This window comes from Salvelinus fontinalis, chromosome 13, assembly GCF_029448725.1.
Source record: "Salvelinus fontinalis isolate EN_2023a chromosome 13, ASM2944872v1, whole genome shotgun sequence".
NCBI lineage: Eukaryota > Metazoa > Chordata > Actinopteri > Salmoniformes > Salmonidae > Salvelinus > Salvelinus fontinalis.
In genome coordinates this window covers 39,921,516-39,946,168 of record NC_074677.1, presented here as the reverse complement: position 1 = coordinate 39,946,168, position 24,653 = coordinate 39,921,516, and the positions used below count along the sequence as shown (strand labels likewise).

General features: G+C 41.6%; 1 protein-coding gene across 1 annotated transcript; it reads left to right on the top strand.

The window, feature by feature from the left end:
* LOC129868655 (mitogen-activated protein kinase kinase kinase kinase 2-like) lies at positions 1 to 24,653 on the top strand. Its single transcript, XM_055942826.1, has 32 exons — positions 1 to 479; positions 7,492 to 7,549; positions 7,648 to 7,738; positions 7,821 to 7,885; positions 8,046 to 8,101; positions 8,271 to 8,318; positions 8,537 to 8,579; positions 9,294 to 9,366; positions 9,456 to 9,587; positions 9,759 to 9,821; positions 10,507 to 10,588; positions 12,274 to 12,384; positions 12,520 to 12,598; positions 14,480 to 14,538; positions 14,644 to 14,690; positions 14,792 to 14,830; positions 15,043 to 15,076; positions 15,176 to 15,401; positions 15,530 to 15,669; positions 15,769 to 15,810; positions 15,895 to 15,979; positions 16,073 to 16,152; positions 16,246 to 16,306; positions 16,404 to 16,527; positions 16,684 to 16,742; positions 16,840 to 16,943; positions 17,048 to 17,222; positions 22,138 to 22,206; positions 22,351 to 22,437; positions 22,519 to 22,589; positions 22,698 to 22,753; positions 22,862 to 24,653. Exons 1-32 carry the CDS (start codon positions 387 to 389, stop codon positions 22,947 to 22,949), a joined length of 2,640 nt encoding a protein of 879 aa, XP_055798801.1. The 5' UTR covers positions 1 to 386; the 3' UTR covers positions 22,950 to 24,653.

Here is a 24,653-nt window from a genome sequence, read left to right as displayed (position 1 = left end):
CGTGCGAGCGTTTACTACCCCGTTGTAAACCCTCGTGCAAGCGAGATGTTTTTATGAAATTGAAAGAAAAAAAACTTTAAACAAAACAATAACCAAACTGGTGTACAATTACTCTTTTTTGACAGGGCTTCGTTTCAATGAAAAAACTCAAACGCGGATTATTTTCTTCATTCAGGAGCAACAACAATACCTAATTATTTACATAAATGCCATGGCACTGGTAGGCTGCCGTTCACTGAGCATAACAAGGCTGTCGACTATAGCTGCCATTTTTTTATTTAAATTTTTTTTTGCCTCTGATGGTTTGTTGCTGAGGAAGTGCAGACATTAAGACAGGAATCAACACTAGTCGCAAGACAGCGCGAGTCGAGGCAGACATTGCTGCGATGGAGGCAATTGGTGTCTCCTACTCGAACCCGTTGGAGGACTACGAGTTGATTCACCGAATCGGGAGTGGTACATACGGAGATGTATTTAAGGTATTTTAAATTCGCAATGCTCTATTATTTTGTACTTTAGTGAAACTTAGGTCTCCTTCGTAGGCTACTGGATATGCATCAATCCCCCGAATTGTGATTGTTTTGCATATGACTGTATTACCTGAGCAGACACATACCTGTTTGAATAGATGGTAATTTATAGCATTATTCGTATGTTGCGTCACCGTTAAAAACAGAATGTGATGGTTTTCTTAATAAAAAAATGCTAGAAATTGTTTTGTGATTAAAACACCTATTTTTTCCTGATATAATGTTGCCTTCCTTAGTATCATCAATGTGTGCATTTCCCCACTGTATTTTGCCTAGGGTCGGGTTTACGAGATTAACAAGACTCAGGGAAATGCTGATTAAGCTTTTACTCTAAGTATACAGTGCGTTCGGGAAAGTATTCATTCAGACCTGTTTGACGTTTTCCACATTTTGTTACGTTACAGCCTTATTCTAATATGTATGTAGTTAAAAAAAATCTCAATCCCATAATGACAAAGCAAAATAGTTTTTTAGAAATTTTAGCAAATACCTTTACATAAGTATTCAAACCCTTTGCTATGAGACTCGAAATTGATCTCAGGTGCTGTTTCCATTGATAATCCTTGACATGTTTCTACAACTTGATTGGAGTCCACTTGTGGTAAATGCAATTGATTGGACATGATTTGGAAAGGCCCACACATGTCTATATAAGGTCCCACAGTTGACAGAGCATGTCAGAGCAAAAACCAAGCCATGATGTCGAAGGAATTGTCAGTAGAGCACCGAGACAGGATTGTGTCGAGGCACAGATCTGGGGAAGGGTACAAAAATGTCTGTATAGTTGAAAGTCCCCAAGAACACAGTGGCCTCCATTCTTAAATGGAAGAAGTTTGGAATCACCAAGACTCTTTCTAGAGCTGGCAAACTGAGCAATCAGTGGGGAGAAGGGCCTTGGTCAGGGAGGTGACCAAGAACCTGATGGTCACTCTGACAGAGCTCCAGAGTTCCTCTGGAGATAGGAGAACCTTCCAGAAAGACAACCATCTCTGCAGCACTCCACCAATCAAGCCTTTATGGTAGTGTGGCCTGACAGAAGCCACTCCTCAGTAAAAGGCACATGACAGCCCACTTGGAATTTGCCAATGGCACCGAAAGGACTCTGACCATGAGAAACAAGATTCTCTGGTCTGATGAAACCAAGATTGAACTCCTTCCCAACGGTGAAGCGTGGTGGTGGCAGCATCATGCCGTGGGGATGTTTTTCAGCAGCGTGACTGGGTTCGAGGGAAAGATGAACGGAGAAAAGTATAGAGAGATCCTTGATGAAAACCTGCTCCAGTGTGACCTCAGACTGGGGCGAAGGTTCACCTTTTCAACAGGACAACGACCCTAAGCACACAGCCAAGACAACACAGGAGTGACTTCGGGAAAAGTCTCTGAATTTCCTTGAGGGTTCCAGCCAGCGCCCGGACTTGAACCTGTTCTAACATCTCTGGAGAGACCTGAAAATAGCTGTGCAGGGGCGCTCCCCGTCCAACCTGACAGAGGCTGAAAGGATCCGCAGAGAAGAATGAGATAAACTTCCCAAATACAGGTGTGCCAAGCTTGTAGCGTCATACCAAAGAAGATTTGAGGCTGTAATCGCTGCCAAAGGTGCTTCAACAAAGTACTGATTAAGGGCCTGCATCCTTATGTAATGTGATATTTCATATACAGTTGAAGTCGGAAGTTTACATACACCGTAGCCAAATACATTTAAACTGTCACAATTCCTGACATTTAATCCTAAAATGTACAATGTCCTTGTCTTAGGTGAGTTAGGATCACCACTTTATTTTAAGAATGTGAGAATAATAGTAGAGAATTACTTATTTCAACTTTTATTTCTTTCATCACATTCCCAGTGGGTCAGAAGTTTACATACACTAAGTTGACTGTGCCTTTAAACAGCTTGGGAAATTCCAGAAAATGATGTCATGGCTTTAGAAGCTTCTGATAGGCTAATTGACATAATTTGAGTCAATTGGAGGTGTATCTGTGGATGTATTTCAAGGCCTACCTTCAAACTCAGTGCCCGTTTGCTTGACATCATGGGAAAATCAAAAGAAATCAGCCAAGACCTCAGAAGAAAAAAAAAATCTGGTTCATCCTTTGGAGCAATTTCCAAACGCCTGAAGGTACCACGTTCATCTGTACAAACAATAGTACGCAAGTATAAACACCATGGGACCACGCAGCCGTCATACCGCTCAGGAAGGAGACGCGTTCTGTCTCCTAGAGATGAACGTACTTTGGTGCGAAAGGTGCAGATCAATCCCAGAACAACAGCAAAGGATCCTGTGAAGATGCTGGAGGAAACAGGTACAAAAGTATTTAAATCCACAGTAAAATGAGTCCTAAATCGACATGACCTGAAAGGCCGCTCGGCAAGGAAGAAGCCACTGCTCCAAAACTGCCATAAAAAAGCCAGACTATGGTTTGCAACTGCACATGGGGACAAAGATCGTACTTTTTGGAGAAGTCCTCTGGTCTGAAAAATAGAACTGTTTGGCCAAAATGACCATCGTTATGTTTGGAGGAAAAAAGGGGGATGCTTGCAAGCCAAAGTACACCATCCCAACCGTGAAGCACGGGGGTGGCAGCCTCATGTTGTGGGGTTGCTTTGCTGCAGGAGGGACTGGTGCACTTCACAAAATATATGCCATCATGATGCAGGAAAATTATGTGGATATTATGAAGCAACATCTCAAGACATCAGTCAGGAAGTTAAAGCTTGGTTGCAAATGGGTCTTCCAAATGGACAATGACCTCAAGCATACTTCCAAAGTTGTGGCAAAATGGCTTAACAAAGTCAAGGTATTGGAGTGGCCATCACAAAGCCCTGACCTCAATCCCATAGAAAATGTGTGGGCAGAACTGAAAAAGCATGTGCGAGCAAGGAGGCCTACAAATCTGACTCAGTTACACCAGTTCTGTCAGGAGGAATGGGCCAAAATTCACCCAACTTATTGTGGGAAGCTTGTGGAAGGCTCCCCAAAACGTTTGACCCAAGTTAAACAATTTAAAGGCAATGCTACCAAATACTAATTGAGTGTATGTAAACTTCGGACCCACTGGAAGAAAAGGGTGCCACTGAAAGAAGTGATTACTGGGGTAGCCATAAATGTAAAAGTTAACCAACTGAAGGAGAAGATTCCCAGTGTTTGATGCTTTTTGTTTGGTGCGACGCAGACAGGGTGGGTTGAGTGGTGAAACAGAAGTTGTCTGTGAGTTTTGGTGTTGAGTCTTTGCCCGACAAAGTGAGGTTATATATAAGTTATCTTGTATGAGCTTTTGTGCCGAATACATATTACGTTGTTACAGGTGTCAAGCTTATGGGCATGTGGCAGCAGTGTGTAGGAGGGAGGTAGAGGAAGATGGGTCAATGGGGAGGGATCCTAAGAGGAGTGGTGTGAGTAGTAGATCTGTACCAGTACAGAGGGATAAATCAACAAGTGATAGAAGTTTCAGTAAGATTGGATTTTTAACATTTTATAGTAATTGTTATCAACTGTACTGCAGGGACGCAGACAATTGAGGTTGTGGTGGCAGCTGCAGAGAGGTATTTGGGTGTGCGAGACTTGACATCAGAAGAGTTACAGGGTGTGTTAAGTGGTGGTGTCCCATCTTTTTAGGATGTTGGCCTGAGGTAGGACTAAATAGATATAAATAGTAGAGTAGGGTGGTGTTATGTTTTTGGCTAAGTTGTATGTAAACTTCCGACTTCAAGTATGTGTGTATGTATGTGTCATGCACAAAGTAGATGTTCTAACTGACTTGCCAAAACTATAGTTTGTTAACAAGAAGTTTGTGGAGTGGTTGAAAAACGAGTTTTAATGACTCCAACCTAAGTGTATGCAAACTTCTGACTTCAACTGTATACAGTACCAGTCAAAAGTATGGACACACCTACTCCTTCAAGGGTTTTTCATAGTTTTTACTGTTTTCTACATTGTAGAATAATAGTGAAGACATCAGAACTATGAAATAACACATGTAGTAACCAAAAACTGTTAAACTAATCAAGCAATTATTCAAAGTAGCCACCCTTTGCCTGACAGCTTTGCACACTCTTGGCATTCTCTCAACCGGCTTCACCTGGAATGCGTTTCCAACAGTCTTAAAGGAGTTCCCACATATGCTGAGCACTTGTAGGCTGCTTTTCCTTCACTCTGCGGTCCAATTAATCCCAAACCATCTCAATTGGGTTGAGGTTGGATGATTGTGGAGGCCAGGTCATCTGATGCAGCACTCATCATTCTCCTTGGTCAAATAGCCCTTACGCAGCCTGAAGGTGTGTTTTATCCTGTTGAAAAACAAATGGATAGTCCCATTAAGTGCAAACCAGATGGGATAGCGTATCGCTGCAGAATGCTGTGGTAGCCATGCTGGTTAAGTGTGCCTTGAATTCTAAATAATTCACCAACAGTGTCACCAGCAAAGCACCCCCACACTATAACACCTTCTCCTCCATGCTTCACGGTGGGAACCACACATGCGGAGATCATCCATTCAACTACTCTGCGTCTCATAAAGACACGGCGGTTGGAACCAAAAATCTCGAATTTGGACTCACCAGACCAAAGGACAGATTTCCACTGGTCTAATGTCCATTGCTCGTGTTGCTTGGCCCAAGCAAGTCTCTTCTTATTATTGGTGTCCTTTTAGTAGTGGTGTCTTTGCAGCAATTTGACCATGAAGATCTGATTCACGCAGTCACCTCTGAACATTTGATGTGTATGTTACTTGAACTCTGAAGCATTTATTTGGGCTGAAATCTGAGGTGCAGTTAACTCGAATGAACTTATCCTCTGCAGCAGAGATAATTCTGGTTCTTCCTTTCCTGTGGTGGTCCTCATGACTGCTAACATGACTCATGTTAGCACAGTTGAAAACAGTTGTCCTGATTTAAAGAAGCAATAAAACTGGCCTTCTTTAGACTAGTTGAGTATCTGGAGCATCAGCATTTGTGGGTTTGATTTACAGGCTCAAAACGGCCAGAAACAAAGAACTTTCTTCTGAAACTCGTCAGTCTATTCTTGTTCTGAGAAATGAAGGCTATTCCATGCAAGAAATTGGCAAGAAACTGAAGCTCTCGTTCAACGCTGTGTACTACTCCCTTCACAGAACGGTGCAAACTGGCTCTAACCAGAATAGAAAGAGGAGTGGGAGGCCCCGGTGCACAAATGAGCAAGAGGACAAGTACATTAGTGTCTAGTTTGAGAAACAGACGCCTCACTTGTCCTCAACTGGCAGCTTCATTAAATAGTACCTGCAAAACGCCAGTCTCAAAGTCAACAGTGAAAAGGTGACTCCAGAATGCTGGCCTTCTAGGCAGAGTTCCTCTGTCCAGTGTCTGTTATTTTGCCCATCTTAATCTTTTAAATCGCCTCTTCACTGTTGACATTGAAACTGGTGTATGGCGGGCCATTTTGAGCCTGTAATCAAACCCACAAATGCTGATTCTCCAGATACTCTAGAGGGACAGTTTTATTGCTTCTTTAATCAGGACAACAGTTTTCAGCTGTGCTAACATAATTGCAAAAGGGTTTTCTAATGATCAAATAGCCTTTTAAAATGATCAACTTGGATTAGCTAACACAACGTTCAATTGGAACACAGGATTGATGGTTGCTAATAATGGGCTACTGTACACCTATGTAGATATTCCATTAAATCTGCCATTTCCAGCTACAATAGTCATTTACAACATTAGCAATGTCAACATCAAATTGATCATAAATACAGTGTAATTTTAATGGACAAAAAAAATGGCTTTTCTTTCAAAAACAAGGACATTTCTAAGTGACCCCAAACTTTTGAACAGTAGTGTGTATATATATTCCATAAATCAGTTTATTTTATTATGGGGTATTGTGTGTAAGGGGGGGTCTGAATATTTTCCAAATGCACTGTATATGGTCATGTGTTTAAAAAAAAGATCCAGCACACCAAATAAAGTTAATGGAGTATAGAACAGAAACAAATCATTTAGTTTGTGGTTATGTGAGATGATGCCTTGGTTGTAGCAGTTGGTAACAGGAAACTAAAAATTTGTTGAGAAAGGAAGTTGTCAAAACCGTGAGAAACTCACTGTATACACCCAGGCCAGAACCCTGACCTAAATTCTGATATTTGCCATGGCCAGCAAATATAGTCTTATCATTTTCAATGTAGCATACCCAAGAAACCCTTGTAAAGTATGGGAAAGATTTCTGTAAAATAAATATAGAAATCATCATAAAACAATCGATGGATTAGTTGCCTAGGCCATGTCTTGAGAGTGATCTTGAGCTGAGATTAGCAATAATAGTCTCATTTAGTCGAGGATGTAAAAGGTCTGCTGCATAATACACATTACTTTTATGTGACTTTCATCACAGGAAGTCTTTTTTACTACAGAAACAAAACAGGAAGTGAGTACCGCTCCGTATCAGATGTCTTTTTTTTTTCAAGGGTAGCTGACAAGGGCCTCATAGTTCCCCCACATGTCCTTTCACTGCTTTGCTTGGTAACATAATCGTTGTGTCTGTATGATCTGTAGACATACAGTAAGGGTATACTTCCCCTTATCACCCATTTTTTTTTATCAGTGGAAAACAAAGTGTGAGCACAAGGCCCTCAAATAGGATACTTAATCGGCTGAGGTGTAATCATTATCCCAAACAGTTGCGTTATGCAACGAAAACGAGAGTTTCTATCTGACAAATTCAGCTAGTTCCCTCGTAGTTTTGTTCAGTTTGCTTCCGTTTGCTTCCTAGTGAATACATCCCTGGTTTAAATCTAATATACCTATATAACTACTTTCAACTTGATGTGTGGTCGGCTATTATTCGTTTCCCATTGTATAACTGAGTCTGTGGCACTCATGACTTGAACGGTCATGCCAGTACCCATAACATTCACAGCAAAAAAATGAAATCACAATGTCAAATGATCAGGAAAACATCAAACATTTTTTTTGTACTCTTCTCTATAGGCCCGAGACATCAAGACGTCTGTGGTATCTGCAATCAAAGTTGTAAAACTAGATCCCGGTAGGCTATTTATCCCAAAGTACAGTTGTGTTTTTATCTCCATCACATTGTTTCGCAGTATTCCTGGAATTAAAATCAGTGCTCGTCTCTCTTTTCAGGTGACGACATCTCATCTATCCAGCAGGAGATCACCATGATTAAAGAATGCAACCACAAGAACATTGTGGCCTATTTCGGCAGCTACCTCAGGTCTGGTCTGCAGTCGAACGTTAAAAGTTGATGTGAAACTCGGAGCGATTCCTTTTTAACGGTGCGCCTCTTCCTTTGGTAGAAATAACAAGTTGTGGATCTGCATGGAGTACTGCGGAGGAGGTTCCCTGCAGGATATTTATCATGGTACAGTTGGAGAACGTCACCCCCCCCCCCTAACACCCACCCCGATAGATCATGTATATGCATGGCATCATCCAGTGTTTCAAGTAAAGATTCAACTACTTACTGTGTCCCTCATATATTCTCTTTTTGACTGACACACGTAATTGTTACGTTTCCATAGCTACTGGCCCCCTGAATGAGAGGCAGATTGCATATGTGTGCAGGGAAACACTCCAGGTAAGAATGAAATGATATACAGCGTTATTCATTGGATAAAGCGTTTAATAATTTTCTATTGTGAAACTTTCCATTTGGATGTAACATTTATTTACATTGTGAATTCATAAACGTCATGCTTGACAGTGGCATCTCAGGGCAACGGTCATTGGATTTTCTGTGTTTGCAGGGACTGCATCACTTACATGAGACTGGGAAAATGCACCGAGACATAAAAGTAATGTATAGAATCCTGTTGGATATGAAACATGTAAAAAAATTGCGCTACCACTCATCTGAATTGAATCATTTGGTCTGGCGCTTTGGAACTACTTACAGAAATGTAGTTTTGCAAGTGTAAATGTATGTCTCTCTCTGTGTAATTGGAGCTTGGGACTGTCTTCATGGGAGAGTGTGAGACGGTGCACTCATTGTGTCAATGTGGGTTCTTCACAGGGAGCCAACGTTCTTCTAACATCGCGAGGAGATGTCAAACTGGGTCAGTGACTGTCCTCCACCCTCACACTGTCACTCACTTTCACATATCCTCTTTACCTCTCCCGTGGTCAGTTGTGGAAAAAGTACCCAAGTGTCATACTTGAGTAAAAGTAAAGATACCTTTTAATAGGAAATGACTCAAGTAAAAATCATCCATAAAAATACTACTTGAGTAAAAGTATTTGGTTTTAAATATACTTAAGTATCAAAAGTAAATGTAATTGCTAAAACTCCTATTATTAAGCAAACAAGGCGGCACCATTTTCTTGTTTTTTAAATGTATTTACGGATAGCAAGGAGCAGGCACACTCTTACACTCAGACATCATTTACAAATGAAGCATTTGTGTTAAGTGAGTCTGTCAGATCAGAGGCAATAGAGATGCCAGGGATGTTCTCTTGATGAGTGTTTGAATTGGACCATTTTCCTGTCCTGCTAAGCATTCAAAATGCAACTAGTACTTTTGGGTGTCAGGGAAAATGTATGGAGTAAAAAGTACATTATTTTCTTTAGGAATGTAGTAAAGTAAAAGTTGTCAAAAATAAAAATCGTAAAGTACAGATACCCCAAAAAACTACTTATCTAGTACTTTTAAGTATTTTTACTTAAATACTTTACACCACTGCCCTTGGACACACCCAGTCCCTGATTTATATATATTTTTTGATTTACTCAAATATTTGTCTCCACCTCTCACGCCATCGTTTCCCTCCAGCGGATTTTGGCGTTGCAGCTGAGATCAATGCTTCTGTTGCCAAGAGGAAGTCCTTCATAGGCACGCCTTACTGGTGAGTGATCTAAGTCCATCCATGGCACCAAAACAAGGCCCACTATCATGGTGTACCACAGTTATCCACGGGCAGCGTTGCTCTTCTAGGATGGCACCCGAGGTGGCAGCAGTGGAGAAGAAAGGCGGGTACAACCAGCTATGTGACATCTGGGCAGTGGGCATCACCGCTATCGAGCTGGCAGAGCTTCAGCCTCCAATGTTTGACCTGCACCCAATGAGGTGAGGGGACAGTTGCTGGGATGTCACCTCTCATTATTATAATTATACAGATTCTGTAATAACAATGTTGTATCCAGTCATATTAACAAATCAGATGTGGATAATGATCACTGCATCATGTTGCACAACAAGTTATTGTTCTGAGATTTAGATTATTATTTTTTTCCCCAGGGCCTTGATGGTGATGTCAAAGAGCAGCTTCCAGCCTCCCAAACTGAAGGACAAGTCCAAATGGTAGAAGTTAGTTTACAATTAAAAAGTAATATGAGCTACATAACTAGTAATGTATTTATGTAATGAATACGAGTAAGAGAGGCTAAAATGATAACACATTAAAGCATTAAACCTCTTTCTGCAAAAGTTAAACCCAAACTGCTGCTCCAGTAGATTAGCTGGCTCATCCTTTGTTCAAAAAATGCCCTTTTTTCCTTTAACCAGATTACAAGCTCTCTTTGTCAGTTAATTGAAAATGAAAACTTGTTCAAAGTATCGCCTTTTTTTTCTTCTAACAAGCCGTACAAAGCTGGTTACAATTTTAAATATCATCCTCCTGAAAGCCACAACAAATATTATAGTTGAACTCGAATATACTGATTGATTTTTAAACAAACGAATAAGCTGAGGGGTGCGGTTTAAAAGCTCAAGATCTGTAATAGTTAGGACCGAAAACACCATATGTATACTGGATATGTCTGAGTACCATTTAATATGTATTTCTGACATGTAATACTGTGTATAAGGGTACCATGTATTTCAAATGTAGGAATAATGTATATGTAACAAAATACTAAAACAAAGCACATGTTGTCCTCCGAAGGGCTAATAAAATGATAATAAATCAAAAAGAATACTATAAATGTCACTGTGTCTAGGAGCCCATTAGCCCCTGTGGTAATAACCAGTGGTCTCTCCTGTTTAGGTCCGTTGACTTTCACAGCTTTGTGAAAGTATCCCTCACCAAGAACCCTCGCAAAAGGCCCACTGCAGAGAAGTTGCTACAGGTACTACCTCAGAGTTCCATCCTTTTGAGGAGAACAAGAAGATGGCATCAAAGTTAATGAAAACCTGTTGAATTTACAGTGCCTTTGGAAAGTATTCAGACTCCTTGACTTTTTCCACATTTTGTTAGGTTACAGCCTTATTCTAAAATTGATTAAATATGATTTTTTCCCCCTCATCAATCTACACAAAATACCCCATAATGACAGCAAAAACAGATTTTTGCTCATTTATAAAAAACGGAAATATCACATTTACGTAAGTATTCAGACCTTTTAGTCAGTACTTTGCTGAAGCACCTTTGGCAGCGATTACAGCCTCAAGTCTTTTTGGGTATGACGCTACAAGCTTGGCACAGCTGTGGGGAGTTTCTTACATTCTTCTCTGCAGATCCTCTCAATCTCTGTCAGGTTGGATGGGGAGCGTCGCTGCACAGCTATTTTCACTGTCTCTCCAGAGATGTTAGATCGTGTTCAAGTCCGGCTCTGGCTGGGCCACTCAAGGACATTCAGAGACTTGTCCTGAAGCCACTTCTGCGTTGTCTTGGCTGTGTGCTTAGGGTCGTTGTCCTGTTCGAAGGTGAACCTTCACGCCAGTCTGAGAACCTGCTCCAGAGCACTCAGGACTTCATCAAGGATCTCTCTGTACTTTGCTCCATTCATCTTTGCCTTGATCCTGACTAGTCTCCCAGTCTCTGCCATTGAAAAATATTCCCTCATCATGATGCTGCCACCACCATCCTTGGCATTCAGGCCAAAGAGTTCAATCTTGGTTTCATCAGAACAGAGAATCTTGTTTCGCATGGTCTGAGAGTCTTTAGGTGCCTTTTGGCAAACTCCAAGTGGGCTGTCATGTGCCTTTTACTGAGGAGTGGCTTCCGTCTGGCCACTCTACCATAAAGGCCTGATTGGTGGAGTGCTGCAGAGATGGTTGTCCTTATGGAAGGTTCTCCCATCTCCACAGAGGAGCTCTGTCAGAGTGACCATTGGGTTCTTGGTTACCTCCCTGACCATGACCCTTTCTTCCCCGATTGCTCAGTTTGGCTGGGCAGCCAGCTCTAGGAAGAGTCTAGGTGGTTCCAAACTTCTTCCATTTAAGAATGATGGAGGCCACTGTGTTCTTGGGGACCATCAATGCTACAGAATTATTTTGGTACCCTTCCCGAGATCTGTGCCTCAACACAATCCTTTCTCGGAGCTCTACGGACAAGTCCTTCAACCTCATGGCTTGGTTTTTGCTCTGACATGCACTGTCAACTGTGGGACCTTATAGACAGGTGTGTGCCTTTCCAAATCACGTCCGTTCAATTGAATTTACGACAGGTGGACTCCAATCAAGTTGTAGAAACATCTTAAGGATGATCAATTGAAACAGGATGCATCTGAGCTCAATTTAAAGTATCATAGCAAAGGGTCTGAATACTTATGTGAATAAGGTATTTCTGTTTTTGCATTTTTAGTACATTTGCAAAACATTTTCGCTCTGTCATTATGGGGTATTGTGAGTAGATGGCTGAATATTTTTTTTACACATTTTACAATAAGGCTGTAACAAAATGTGGAAAAAGTAACTGTGTCTGAATACTTTCCTAAGGCACTGTATGTCCCTAGTGCAGAAACTATACGTAGGTTCTAAACATAGTCCTTTAGGTGACCGACACTCCCCACATGACTCGTTTTCTTCTCAGCACCCCTTTGTGAGTCAGCGGCTGACCAGGACCCTGGCCATTGAACTGCTGGACATGGCCAGCAACCCCGTTCTGCAAACCTCACACACTATGGATGAGAGTGATCTTGAGGTGAGCTCTCCTCTCCTGTCCTAAAATGTATGCCTGGGCACGACACTGTACTATGTGGATTACTACTACTAAGTTAAACATGTCACTAATGACCTGTATACTACTGTGTGTGTGTGTGTGGGGGGGGGTTTGCAGACATGCAGTGCATTCCCTGATAAGATCCAGTCCTTAGGAAAACCCCTGTCGGTCCAGAGGACTCAGTCTGAGGAGCAGTGTGAGTAACTCTCAGATCCTAGCATCCACAGCTTCTCAAGGACACTGGAATTACTGATGAGCCATTGTTATGGCCGACGTAGCATTACCGCATGCAGGGGCAAGCAGCCAAGGTCAGGAGGACACAAGGGGATAGTCACTGGCACCAAGTCTGAGCATCCACTCAAATAAAATGAGAGTAGTGTGAGAACAAGTGTTTTTTTGGTTTACTGGTATCATATCATTTTCATAACAAAAAATGATGATGATGATGATGATGATGATATTGAGGAGGATTTTCTAGTACAGTATTCAATATTTTAAAGGTGTTATTCTGTATCATATGTACAGTACCTGTAAAAAGTTTGGACACCTACTCATTCAATGGTTTTTATTTATTTTTACTATTTTCAACATTTTAGAAAAATAGTTAAGATTTTAACACTATGAAATAACACATGGAATCATGTAGTAACCAAAAAAGTTTTAAACAAATCAAAATATATTTTAGATTATTCAAAGTAGCCACCATTTGCCTTGATGACAGCTTTGCACACTCTTGGTATTCTCTCAACCAACTTCACTTGGAATGCTTTTCCAACAGTCTTGAAGGAGTTCCCACATATGCTGAGCACTTCACTCTGCAGTCCGACTCATCCCAAACCATCTCAATTGGGTTGAGGTCGAGTGATTGTGGAGGCCAGGTCATCTGATGCAGCACTCCCATCGCTCTCCTTCTTGGTCAAATAGCCCTTACACTGCCTGGAGGTGTGTTTTGGGTCATTGTCCTGTTGAAAAACAAATGATAGTCCAACTAAGCGCAAACCAGATGTGATGACATATCGCTGTGGTTGCCATGCTGGTTGTGTGTGTGCCTTGAATTCTAAATAAGTACCATCGCACCTCCTTCTCCATGTTTCACGGTGGGAACCACACATGCAGAGAAAATCCGTTCACCTACACTGCGTCTCACAAAGACACTGGTTAGAACCAAAAATCTCAATTTTGGACTCCTCAGACCAAAGGACAGATTTCCACCGGCCTAATGTCCATTGCTCGTGTTTCTTGGCCCAAGCAAGTCTCTTATTGGTGTCCTTTAGTAGTGGTTTCTTTGCAGCAGTTACACCATGAAGGCATGATTTCATGCAGTCTCCTCTGAACAGGTGATGTTGAGATGTGTCTGTTACTTGACCTCTGAAGTATTTATTTGCGCTGCAATCTGAGGCTGGTAACTGAAGTGAACTTATCCTCTGCAGCAGAGGTAACTCTGGGTCTTCCTTTCCTGTGGCGGTCCTCATGAGAGCCAGTTTCATCATAGCGCTTGATGGTTTTTGCAACTGCACTTGAAGACACTTTCAAAGTTCTTGAAATGTTCCACATTGACTAACCTTCATGTCTTCAAGTAATGATGGACTGTCATTTCTCATTGCTTATTTGAGCTGTTCTTGCCATAATGTGGACTTGGTTTTTACCAAATAGGTATATCTTCTGTATACCACCCCTACCTTGACACAACACAACTGATTGGCTAAACGCATTAAGAAGGAAAGAAATTATGCAAATTAACTTGTAACAAGGCACACCTGTTCATTGAAATACATTCCAGGTGACTACCTCATGAAGCTGGTTAAGAGAATTCCAAGAGTGTGCAAAACGGTCATCAAGGCAAAAGGTGGCTACTTTGAAGAATCTCAAACTATAAAATATATTTTGATTTGTTTTAACACTTTCTTTGGTTACTACATGATTCCATATTTGTTATTTCATAGTATTCATGTCTTCACTATTATTCTACAATGTAGAAAATAGTAAAAAAAATAAAGAGAAACCCTTGAATGAGTAAGTGTCCAAACTTTTGAATGGTACTGTATATGTGGGGATTGACTTTTTTTTTTTTTTTCAGTTGATCTGCTAAAATTTGGCCCTCCCATGAGGAAGGAGACTGACCCCTCTCCTGACCTGGTGAGTAGCCTATCATCTGTGTCTAACCTCTGTTATATGAAGTCATGTTCAACATAGAAAACAATATGTCGAACTGTCAGTACATCAATATATTTTCCCCAACAGGGATCATATGACGAATGGAGCATTACAGATGATGAAAAGAACTCCTCGTAAGCTATCGTTTATTTTACTTCCTATGACAAATCTGTCGTAATAATAAATTACAAATGAAGGCAGTAATGACTTAATCTACTCTACATTTGAGGTGCAGGAGTCTACTGGAGTGTGTTGAGGAAGCATTGCTTGAAAGGTGAGGCTATAAAACCATCTATATACATCTCTTTATAGCACTTATCTACATTACCAATAACACACCAAAGCCAAAGGGAACAAAATATAATTCCCATTACAAACAAACATACCAAGTAAGCTGAATGCAAAGGAATTTTAAACAATTCTGCACATCCAAATCACTACACATGTTTAATTCCCATAACGTGGTCTGTTTGATATCCATTGCAGGAGGTTAACCGTCAAGAGAGCGCCCTCTGCTGAGGTGAGAGGGAACTACACACTGTATTATCTTATCCTCTCAGGCACTCCACACTGTTTCTTTGGAACTGCACCAGCGTGCGTCTGTGTTCATCTGTTGCAGCACTCTCCTGAAGAAGATGATGGTGATATGGATAAATGTGGCACAGTGAAGAGGAGTGGGGTCCTCAGTCCTGCCCCAAGGAATACCATCCCCCAGTCCACTGACACTACTAGCGCCATAGAATGCACTGGCAATTGTGACTCCACCCCTCCCACTGTCACTCCTCCATTCACAGACCCCACCCTGGCTGACCCCTCTCTCTTCAACTGCTCCTCTCCCTCTGAAGGTGCAGCATCCACTCACACACAACACATCCTGTACACACAGGAACACTCACTAAAACAATCTATGAAGTCACTGTGTAAAGGTAATGACATCAACTACTAATTTTGTCAATCTGCATGACCAATTTAGAAAAGGCTCAAATCCATCATCCTGAGACCCTATACTGCACTGAAGGGTCTGGACAGAGGCCGGGAAAGACGGCCGCCAAGGCCCAGCAGCCCCCACTGTCTCCAGAATGGAGCACACTCAGGAGGAAAACTGAGGACTCGGTGAGTCACCATCAGACAAGTTACTGACACGCCTCTTAAATGCATCTCTTGTGCAAAAATGATGACTGATAATTCTGTGGAATTTGTTTTTTTCTTCAGAGAGGTGATTGCCATGGACTTCCACCCACACCCAAAGTCCATGTAAGTCAAGATGTCTGGATATATAGCTACCAATAAGAAAATACCGCTTTGAAATGATACATTGAACCACACAGTCTTTTCTAGATGGGGGCCTGTTTTTCCAAGGTGTTTAATGGCTGTCCATTAAATATCCACTGTGCTGTCACATGGGTCCTGCCAAAGACTAAAGGTAAGCACAGGCTATAAAGGATAACAGTCAGTCAATAGAGTTTCTGTCAAACCAGTCATAGCTTGGGAAGAATATCTGACTATCCTCCCTCAGATCAACACCTCATCCTGGGGACAGAGGAGGGCATCTACACCCTGAACCTCAACGAGCTCCATGAGGACACAATGGAGAAGGTACCATCATGTTAACACCAATTGTACAAAAATGTTTAAAAAAATAGTTTTTCTTACCAGTCCGTTTTTAAAAAGCTTTTCTGTGTTTTTCAGTTATTACCCCAGAGGTGCAGCTGGCTGTATGTCATGAACAATGTGCTAATGTCTATCTCAGGTAGGGCCCTCCGTGTCCCTCACACCAGCAACAATGACAACACACCCTAATACAGTGTATTATCTAGACGTGTGTTTACTGTCTTCGTGCGCCACAGGGAAATCATCGCAGCTGTGCTCCCAGAGGCTGACCACCCTGTTTGATCAGCGCAGACACCTGCCGAAGAGGCAGGGCCACCTGTCCATCAACACCCACCGCCTCACAGAGAGAATCAACTCAAGGTAGGGACACTCCACCCCTGGGCAGCGAGAGGCCGTAGTGAAAATACCCAAGCAATGTTGCTTTTCACTGATATTGGCATGAGAGGAAGGGAAATCATCCTGGAAATTGTACATTAAAAAAAACAAATGGTTCATGTTAATGTGTTTTCTTTATAGAAAGTTTTCTGTGTCTGGAAAGATACCAGACACCAAAGGCTGTCGACGCTGCAGCGTTGGTAAGGAACATGTTATTTTAGTCAAAAATGGAGATGTACTGTGCCGTCTTAATGACTAAGATGACATCTCTCTCTCTTCTGCCTTATCTATTCTCAGTGCGTAACCCATACACTGACAGCACATTTTTGTGTGCTGTTGTACCAACTGGCCTTGTCCTACTGCTGTGGTACGAGCCCCTGCAGAAGTTCATGCAACTCAAGGTGTGTATTCCCAATGCATCTCTATACAACGTTAGCATTGTGTTCTTTAAATAGAAAAGCATCACAAAGCATTCTTCCATTCCGCTTTCTCCTCTCCCTCTCAGCATATCGCTGTGAGTCTCCCAGAAACCCTCCCCATCTTTGAACTGCTTGTCCTGGAGAAAGAGGAGTTGCCACAGGTGTGTGTGGGTGTGAGCAGGTTACAGGCCCCTGTCAAGACCTGTGAGCAGGTCCACTTTGACATCATCCACTTGAATGACACACCCAGAGCCCAGACAGGTACCTCCATCAATATTTTGATATTTTATCTAGTTTAATCTAGACCAGTGGTCACCAACCTTTTCCGAGTCAAGATCACTTTCAGTCAAAAAGCAAGCCGAGATCTACCGCTCAGAATTTGTTTTAAACATGATTTAAATGTTTTTTAGGTTAATGTAAAAAAATATATAAAAATGTTGGAATCAGTGGTGGTTGGTGCTGTTTAAGATGAGGGGGGCTGATCAATTTTTTATGATCAATTTTCTATTTCTATTACAGCATATTGGATGACTGTCATTCATATTCCATTCACCCAGCTCAATGTAACATCGATAGGTTTAGGCTACTACGTGATAGTCTAATTTCCCTATACCCATCATGCAGTTGCTACAACCTAGCCTATGAACGAAAGTTTACAACGTAGAGAATTTTGAGTAGTCAAGGTGACAGACAGTGACACATTCAATAGCGCTTTGCACCCTCTTGCCTGCATGTAGCTGATCTAGGAGGTAATCATTAGTGCAACACTTGCAAATGTGAATTTCTATTGGACAAATTCAGGTATTTTTATCACCGTTCCGTTTGCTTCCATTTTAAGAAACGCTCTTTCAATAGAATCGGCAGAATGAATAGTATTGGTATTTTATTAGGATCCCTATAAGCTGTTGTGAAATCAAATCACATTTTATTGGTCACACACATGTTTAGCAGACGTTATTGCGCGTGTACCAAAATGCTTGTGCTTCTAGCTCCATCAGTGCAGTAATATATCTAACTAGGCAAGTCAGTTAACCTGTCTAGGACTAGGGAACCCCTCGCCAACAGCCAATGAAATTGCAGGGCGCCAAATACAAATCAACAGAAATCTCATAAATCTAATTTCTCAAACATACAAGTATTAGGCACCATTTTAAAGATAAACTTCTCGTTAATTCAGCCACAGTGTCTGATTTCAAAAATGCTTTACCGCGAAAGCTCCACAAACGATTATGTTAGGTCACCACCAAGTCACAGGAAAAACTCAGCCATTTTTCCCACCAAAGAGAGGAGTCATATAAAGCACAAATAGAGATAAAATGAATCACTAACCTTTGATCTTCATCAGATGACACTCATAGGACTTCATGTTACACAATACATGTATGTTTTGTTCGATAAAGTGCATATCTATATCCAAAAATCTCATTTTACATTGGTGTGTTATGTTCAGTAGTTGAAAAACATGCTATGATTTTGAAGAGAGCCACATGAATTCACAGATACTCATTATAAATGTTGATGATAATTCAAGTTTTATGCATGGAACTTTAGATACACTTCTCCTTAATGCAACCGCTGTGTCAGATTTCAAAAAAACTTTACGGAAAAAGCATAATCTGAGAACGGCGCTCAGCCCAAACCAGCCAGAGAAATATCCGCCATGTTGGGAAGTCAACATTATTCATAAATAGCATTAGAAATATTCACTTACCTTTGATGATCTTCATCAGAATGCACTCCCAGGAATCGCAGTTCCACAATAAATGCTTGTTTTGTTCGATAAGGTCCATAATTTATGTCCAATAGCTTCTTTTGTTAGGGCGTTTGGTAAACAAATCCAAAAGCGCGATCTGGTCCAGTCGGACGAAATGTTCAAAAAGTTATATTACAGGTCGAAGAAACTTGTCAAACTAAGTGCAGAATCAATCTTTAGGATGTTTTTATCATAAATGTTCTATAATGTTCCAACCGGAGAATTCCATTGTCTGTAGAAAGCAATGGAACGAGAGCTACCTCTCATGTGAACGCGCCTGACCGAGAACGAGGCTGCTGGCAGACCCCTTTGTCAAACAGCTCCCATCCGGCCCCCCTTCACACGAGAAGCCTGACACAACGTGCTAAAGACGGTTGACATCTAGTGGAAGCCTTAGGAAGTGCAAAATAGCCCATACCCCACTGTGTATTCGATAGGGGTGAGTTCAAAAACCACAAACCTCAGATTTCCCACTTCCTGTTTGGATTTTTTCTCAGGTTGTTGCCTCCCATATGAGTTCTGTTATACTCACAGACATCATTCTAACAGTTTTAGAAACTTCAGAGTTTTCCATTCAATACTAATAATAATATGCATATATTAGCATCTGGGACTGAGTAGGAGGCAGTTCACTCTGGGCATGCTATTCATCCAAAAGTGAAAATGCTGCCCTCTATCCCAAACAAGTTAAGAACAAATTCTTATTTTCGATGACAGCCTAGGACCAGTGGGTTAACTGCCTTGTTCAGGGGCAGGATGACAGATTTTTACCTTGTCAGTTCGGGGATTCAATCTTGCAACCTTTCGGTTACTAGTCCAACACTCTAACCACTAGGCTACTAACTGCCTGCCGCAGCAATATGGGAGTGGCATAGACCAAAATACAGTAGAATAGAACACAGTGAGTAAAGCAAAACTATGTAAACATCATTAAAGTGACCTAGTGTTCCATTAATGAAGTGGCCAGTGATTTCAAGTCTATGTATATAGGGCAGAAGCATCTAAGGTGCAGGGTTATGTAACCGGGTGGAAGCCGCCTTGTGATGGCTGTTTAACAGTCTGATGGCCTTGAGATTGAAGCTGTGTTTCAGTCTCGGTCCCATCTTTGCTGCACTTGTACTGACCTCACCTTCTGGATGATAACGGGGTGAACAGGCAGTGGCTCTGGTGGTTGTTGTCCTTGATGATCTTTTTGGCCTTCCTGTGACATCTGGTGCTGTAGGTGTCCTGGGGGCAGGTAGTTTGCCACCGGTGATGCATTGGGCAGACCGCACCACCCTCTGGTAGAGCCCTGCGGTGCAGTTGCCGTAGTCAATAGTCAATGAACAGCATTCTTACATAGGTATTCCTCTTGTCCAGATGGGATAGGGCAGTGTGCAGTGCGATGGCATCATCTGTGGATCTATTGGAGCGGTAAGCAAATTGAAGTTGGTCTAGGGTGTCGGGTAAGTTGGAGGTGATATGATCCTTAACTAGCCTGTCGAAGCACTTCATGATAACAGAAGTGAGTGCTACAGGGCGCTAGTCATTTAGTTCAGTTACCTTTGTTCCTGTACCCAAGAAAGCAATCTTGAAGCAAGTGGGCACAGCAGACTGGGTTAGGGAGAGATTGAATATGTCCGTAAACACACCATCCAGCTGGTCTCAGGACGCGGCTGGGGATGCCGTCTGTGTGGTTTGCCATTTGTAGTCCGTGATTGTCTGTAGATCCTGCCACATACGTCTGGTGTCTGAGCCGTTGAATTGCGACTCCACTTTAGCTCTATACTGACGATTTGCCGGTTTGATTGCCTTAGAGGGAAAACTACACTGTTTTATATTAGGCAATATTCCCAGTCACCTTGCCATAGGTTTTAATAGTCACAGTGGGTACAACATCTCCTATACACTTCGTGATACACTCAGTCACCTTATTCGGCGATGTTATTCTCAGAGGCTACACGGAACATATCCTAGTCCACGTGACCAAAACAATCTTGAAGCAGCAGCTACTCTTCCTGGGGTCCACACAACATGAAACATTACATAATGTAGAATATTAATAGACAAGAACAGCTCAAGGACAGAATACACTCCTGATCACACGCAAACACAGTTCACTTTCATAGCAGCCACATGAAAACAGCGTGATCCCTTTGCTCGTTGTACTGTATATGTAATTCCTTCTCGCTACTATCTATGCCTTCTCCTCCTCTTACCTTTTTCATTTGCTTGTGGACTTCTAGCTAACATGGCATCCCTGTCTGTTTGAGCTGGGTGTTTGAGTAGGCAAAACTAGTTAGCTGTATTCTCTTGCAAAGTGAAAGTGTTTTTTAAATACAACCGACTATAGCTTGCTCTCTCTCGCTTCGCCTTAATTTTGGAAGAAATTACTTTTTTCAAAACTGTTCAACTATTGTTTTTCTCTCTGAGGAAAAACTACTCACCACATTGTATGCACTGCACTGCAGTGTTAGCTAGCTGTAGCTTCTGCTTTCAGTACTAGATTAAATATCTAATATTTTGATTAGGTGGACAACATGTCAGTTCATGCTGCAAGAGCTCTGATGGGTTGGGGGACGTCCTCTGGAAGTTGTCATAATTACTGTGTAAGTCTATAGAAGGGGGTGAGAACCATGAACCTTTTGTATTGATGTCAATGTACCCAGAGGAGGACAGAAGCTAGCAGTCCTCCGGCTACACCATGGTGCTACCCTACAGACTTCTGCTACTGTAGACCTTCATTATAAAACAGTGTTTTAATCAATTATTTGGTGATGTGAATATAATTAGTATAGTTTTATCTATAAAGGATAACTCCACTGGTAGGAATGAGGTTTGTGTAGTAGGCCTAATACATTATCACATCATATTGGCTATATACCTGGCCTGCCAATATTCTTCTCAGACCATATTATATTATTAAAACTTGAGCTTTGATAACAAAATAGATCAGTTGGTGTAGCACTTGCGAGGCACAGCTGGACATAAATTGAAATAATTTGCAAATTAACTTTTTTATTAAACTGGACTGATGGTACCTGCATCTCATGGTCATGGTGCTTTCAAGACAGTTGGGAACTCTGGAGGGGGGGAAAAAGGGGTCAAATCGTGACGTCAGTGATTTTCAGTTTAGAATTGGAATTCTGAGTTGGATGACTGTTTAAAAAAATTATGTCCCAGTCGGTTCCCAGTTGTCTTGAACACTCGGATGTTGTAGATGGCTCAAAATGGGAACACTTTGCTTACCCGGTGCACAGAGCTTCTGAACCAAGTGGACCCAACAACAACAACGACAGCGAAAGCCTTTATCGTTGGCTTTCGTACAAAAATGTTTGGTGATCGACTAGGAATCGCGATCGACAGGTTGATGGCCACTGATCTAGACAAACAGACGAGCAGTGTGCAAGCTGTGATGTTATTGTTTATGTAACGTTTTCACAGGTAGTCAATCTCTGAAGGTGATGCAGGTAACTCAGCTGGACAGAGACACGGTACTGATCACTCTGGAGAGTGAGTTCCTTTCTTTCAATACTCTGCTTTCAGTATAATTTGATCAGGAACATTGGATGTGCTAGTGTTCTAGTTGGAATGGTAAGAACCCTTGAATGAAGAAGAAAAAAGCAAGATTGAATTGTGACCATTTGACCTTTGCAGACACTGTGAAAATTGTGAATCTGAATGGAAATCCATGCGAAGGGAGGACCTCAAAGTTGACCTTTGACTTTTCCATTGAGACTCTTGGTAAGGGAATGGATGAGTGCTGCATTCTAATCATTTAGCTTTGTGTCTTTGGATTGGAGGTGACTAAATTGTTCTTTGCAGTATGTTTGCAGGATAGTGTTCTGGCCTTCTGGAAGCATGGGCTTAAAGGTAGAAGCTTGAATAGTGATGAGGTAATGCAGAACAAAACACCAGTCCAGCTTTTCTAGATTGTCAGACTGTGTTGTCAACTCACCTATTGACAATAAAATAACATTGTGACGTTTTTAAATTTTTCCTAGGTTACACAAGAGATCACGGATGAAAGTCGAATATTCAGAGTCTTGGGAACCACAAGGCATGTCTCTTAACTAATGGAGTTTGATAGCAATTCGATAGCAAAACATTTGTCAAATTACTGAAGCAAAATAAATAATTTACATTAACACGTGCTTTTATTCTTCAGGGACATTATCTTGCAGAGTACTCTCACGGACAATCCATCTGCCTTAAGCAACTTGTACATCCTGACGGGGCATGAGAGTAGCTACTGAGGAAATCAGAGAATGGAGGACATTCTGTCTCGGAAGTACACAGCAGTCTCCTACTACTTCTAAAGGGACAAGCGCAAAGTCAATAAGGATGGAGCAAGGATGCCTACAATGGCGAGTGGTTGGCCGAAAAGGCCCAGCTGGTACTGTCTGAGCTTTGATTGGAGTGGGCTTTCCTCACGGCTTCTTTGCGTCCAAATTGACCTGTGAATATCAGTGGTTCAAAACAATACCAGTGGCCTAGGCTACATAAAGATCTTGGCATTGCAGTCGCAGATTTAAAACCACACTTGTCATAACTCTCTCCTGTGACGATCTGAAGGATCAGGTTACAGTGGGTCTGCGCTACAGCGTGCCCCCTCTCGTAGAGCGGGAAGTCGGCTGTTTTTTTTATGGCGGTCATAAAATACGCTGCCTCTATGCTCTGTAGTGTTCGATTTTGGAATGTAAACTGTGGAACACTGAGAGACCCTTGGACATCAAAAGTGTGAATAATTAAACAATATTTGTATTTTTGAGAATGTGGTCCGTGGACACTTAAGGGACATTCGTGAAGAGTGTGTTTCATTTGGTGATCTCATGAAGGACAGGAAACCCTCTACTGTGTCTTTTGGTTGTGTACACTTCTTAATTATGGAGTTTACATCTAAATATTGTGAAATGTTTGTGATTAAACATGAAACTATTTGTGAAAAGATGTAATGTGATAACCTTCTAAATGAGAAAATATGGGTTTTCATATAAAGTTAACCAAATCAGTGGCCACGCCCCCCTGAGCGTAGACATTACGTCGGCGTCATGGACCGCCCTTTTCTCAGACGTGTATAAAATCCACTCCTGACTAAATTTACATTAGACTAGAAAACATGGAGCTGATGCTACATGTTGAAATGGTTAAGAACTACAACTCTATAGGCCCAGGAGACCAGACAGCGTGGCGTGTTGGCTACACGGCTGAAAATGGTTCAACTCTGAGACTATCGATCACTACAGAATAAGAGCAAATCCTAGATGTAGAATTACTAGTCTGCAGCTGGAAATTACGTAAATCTAGTACGAGAATAACGACAACCGCGGAAGCATCTATTCTATGCAACGGCCATCTGTACGCCTGACGTATCCATTACAACAGACACTATCCAGAGCCGCTGAGAAAGCTACAACCGCGAAAGACATTGTGACTTCTGTGGACGTTAACCAGAGACTCTGATGAACTGACTCTCCAGTAGACGGACCGGCGATTCCAACAGAGAAGACCACAACGACATACGGGCGTAAATGTATACATTGCAATTATTTTCCAATGAGCGGCCGTTCATGTGCAAAGGATTAGCATTTCAATTAATATAATTATCAACTGGGTAGTGAATCCATTATGTCTTTCCCGCTCTTTCTGTTCCCACCCTTTTCCATTGTCTACCAAGCCTCACAGAATGGTTTAGCCCACTAGGGATTTTTCAATGTGTTGTGTTAGTAACCAATAACTATATTGTTTGTTTATGTATTTCTGTGATTTGTTTAGTTAGTAAATGAATAATTAAGCCAATTTGTATATCGCTGATTCATTATGGAGGCTAGGGTTCATGCAGATATCTGAGGGTTTGCCATGTTCAGTAATGAGAACTGATGAGGTAATAAAATACATGAATACAAGACTGTACTCGATAAGGTAAGTTATATATGGGAATTAAAACTCTATAAACAACA

Bases quoted from the DNA above. Each gene is read 5' to 3' on its own strand.
- LOC129868655 (XM_055942826.1), top strand. From the start codon at position 387: ATGGAGGCAATTGGTGTCTCCTACTCGAACCCGTTGGAGGACTACGAG. The intron at 7,550-7,647 runs GTAGGCTATTTA...CTCTCTTTTCAG, and splicing joins AGTTGTAAAACTAGATCCCG to GTGACGACATCTCATCTATC. The intron at 9,367-9,455 runs GTGAGTGATCTA...TTGCTCTTCTAG, and splicing joins TTCATAGGCACGCCTTACTG to GATGGCACCCGAGGTGGCAG.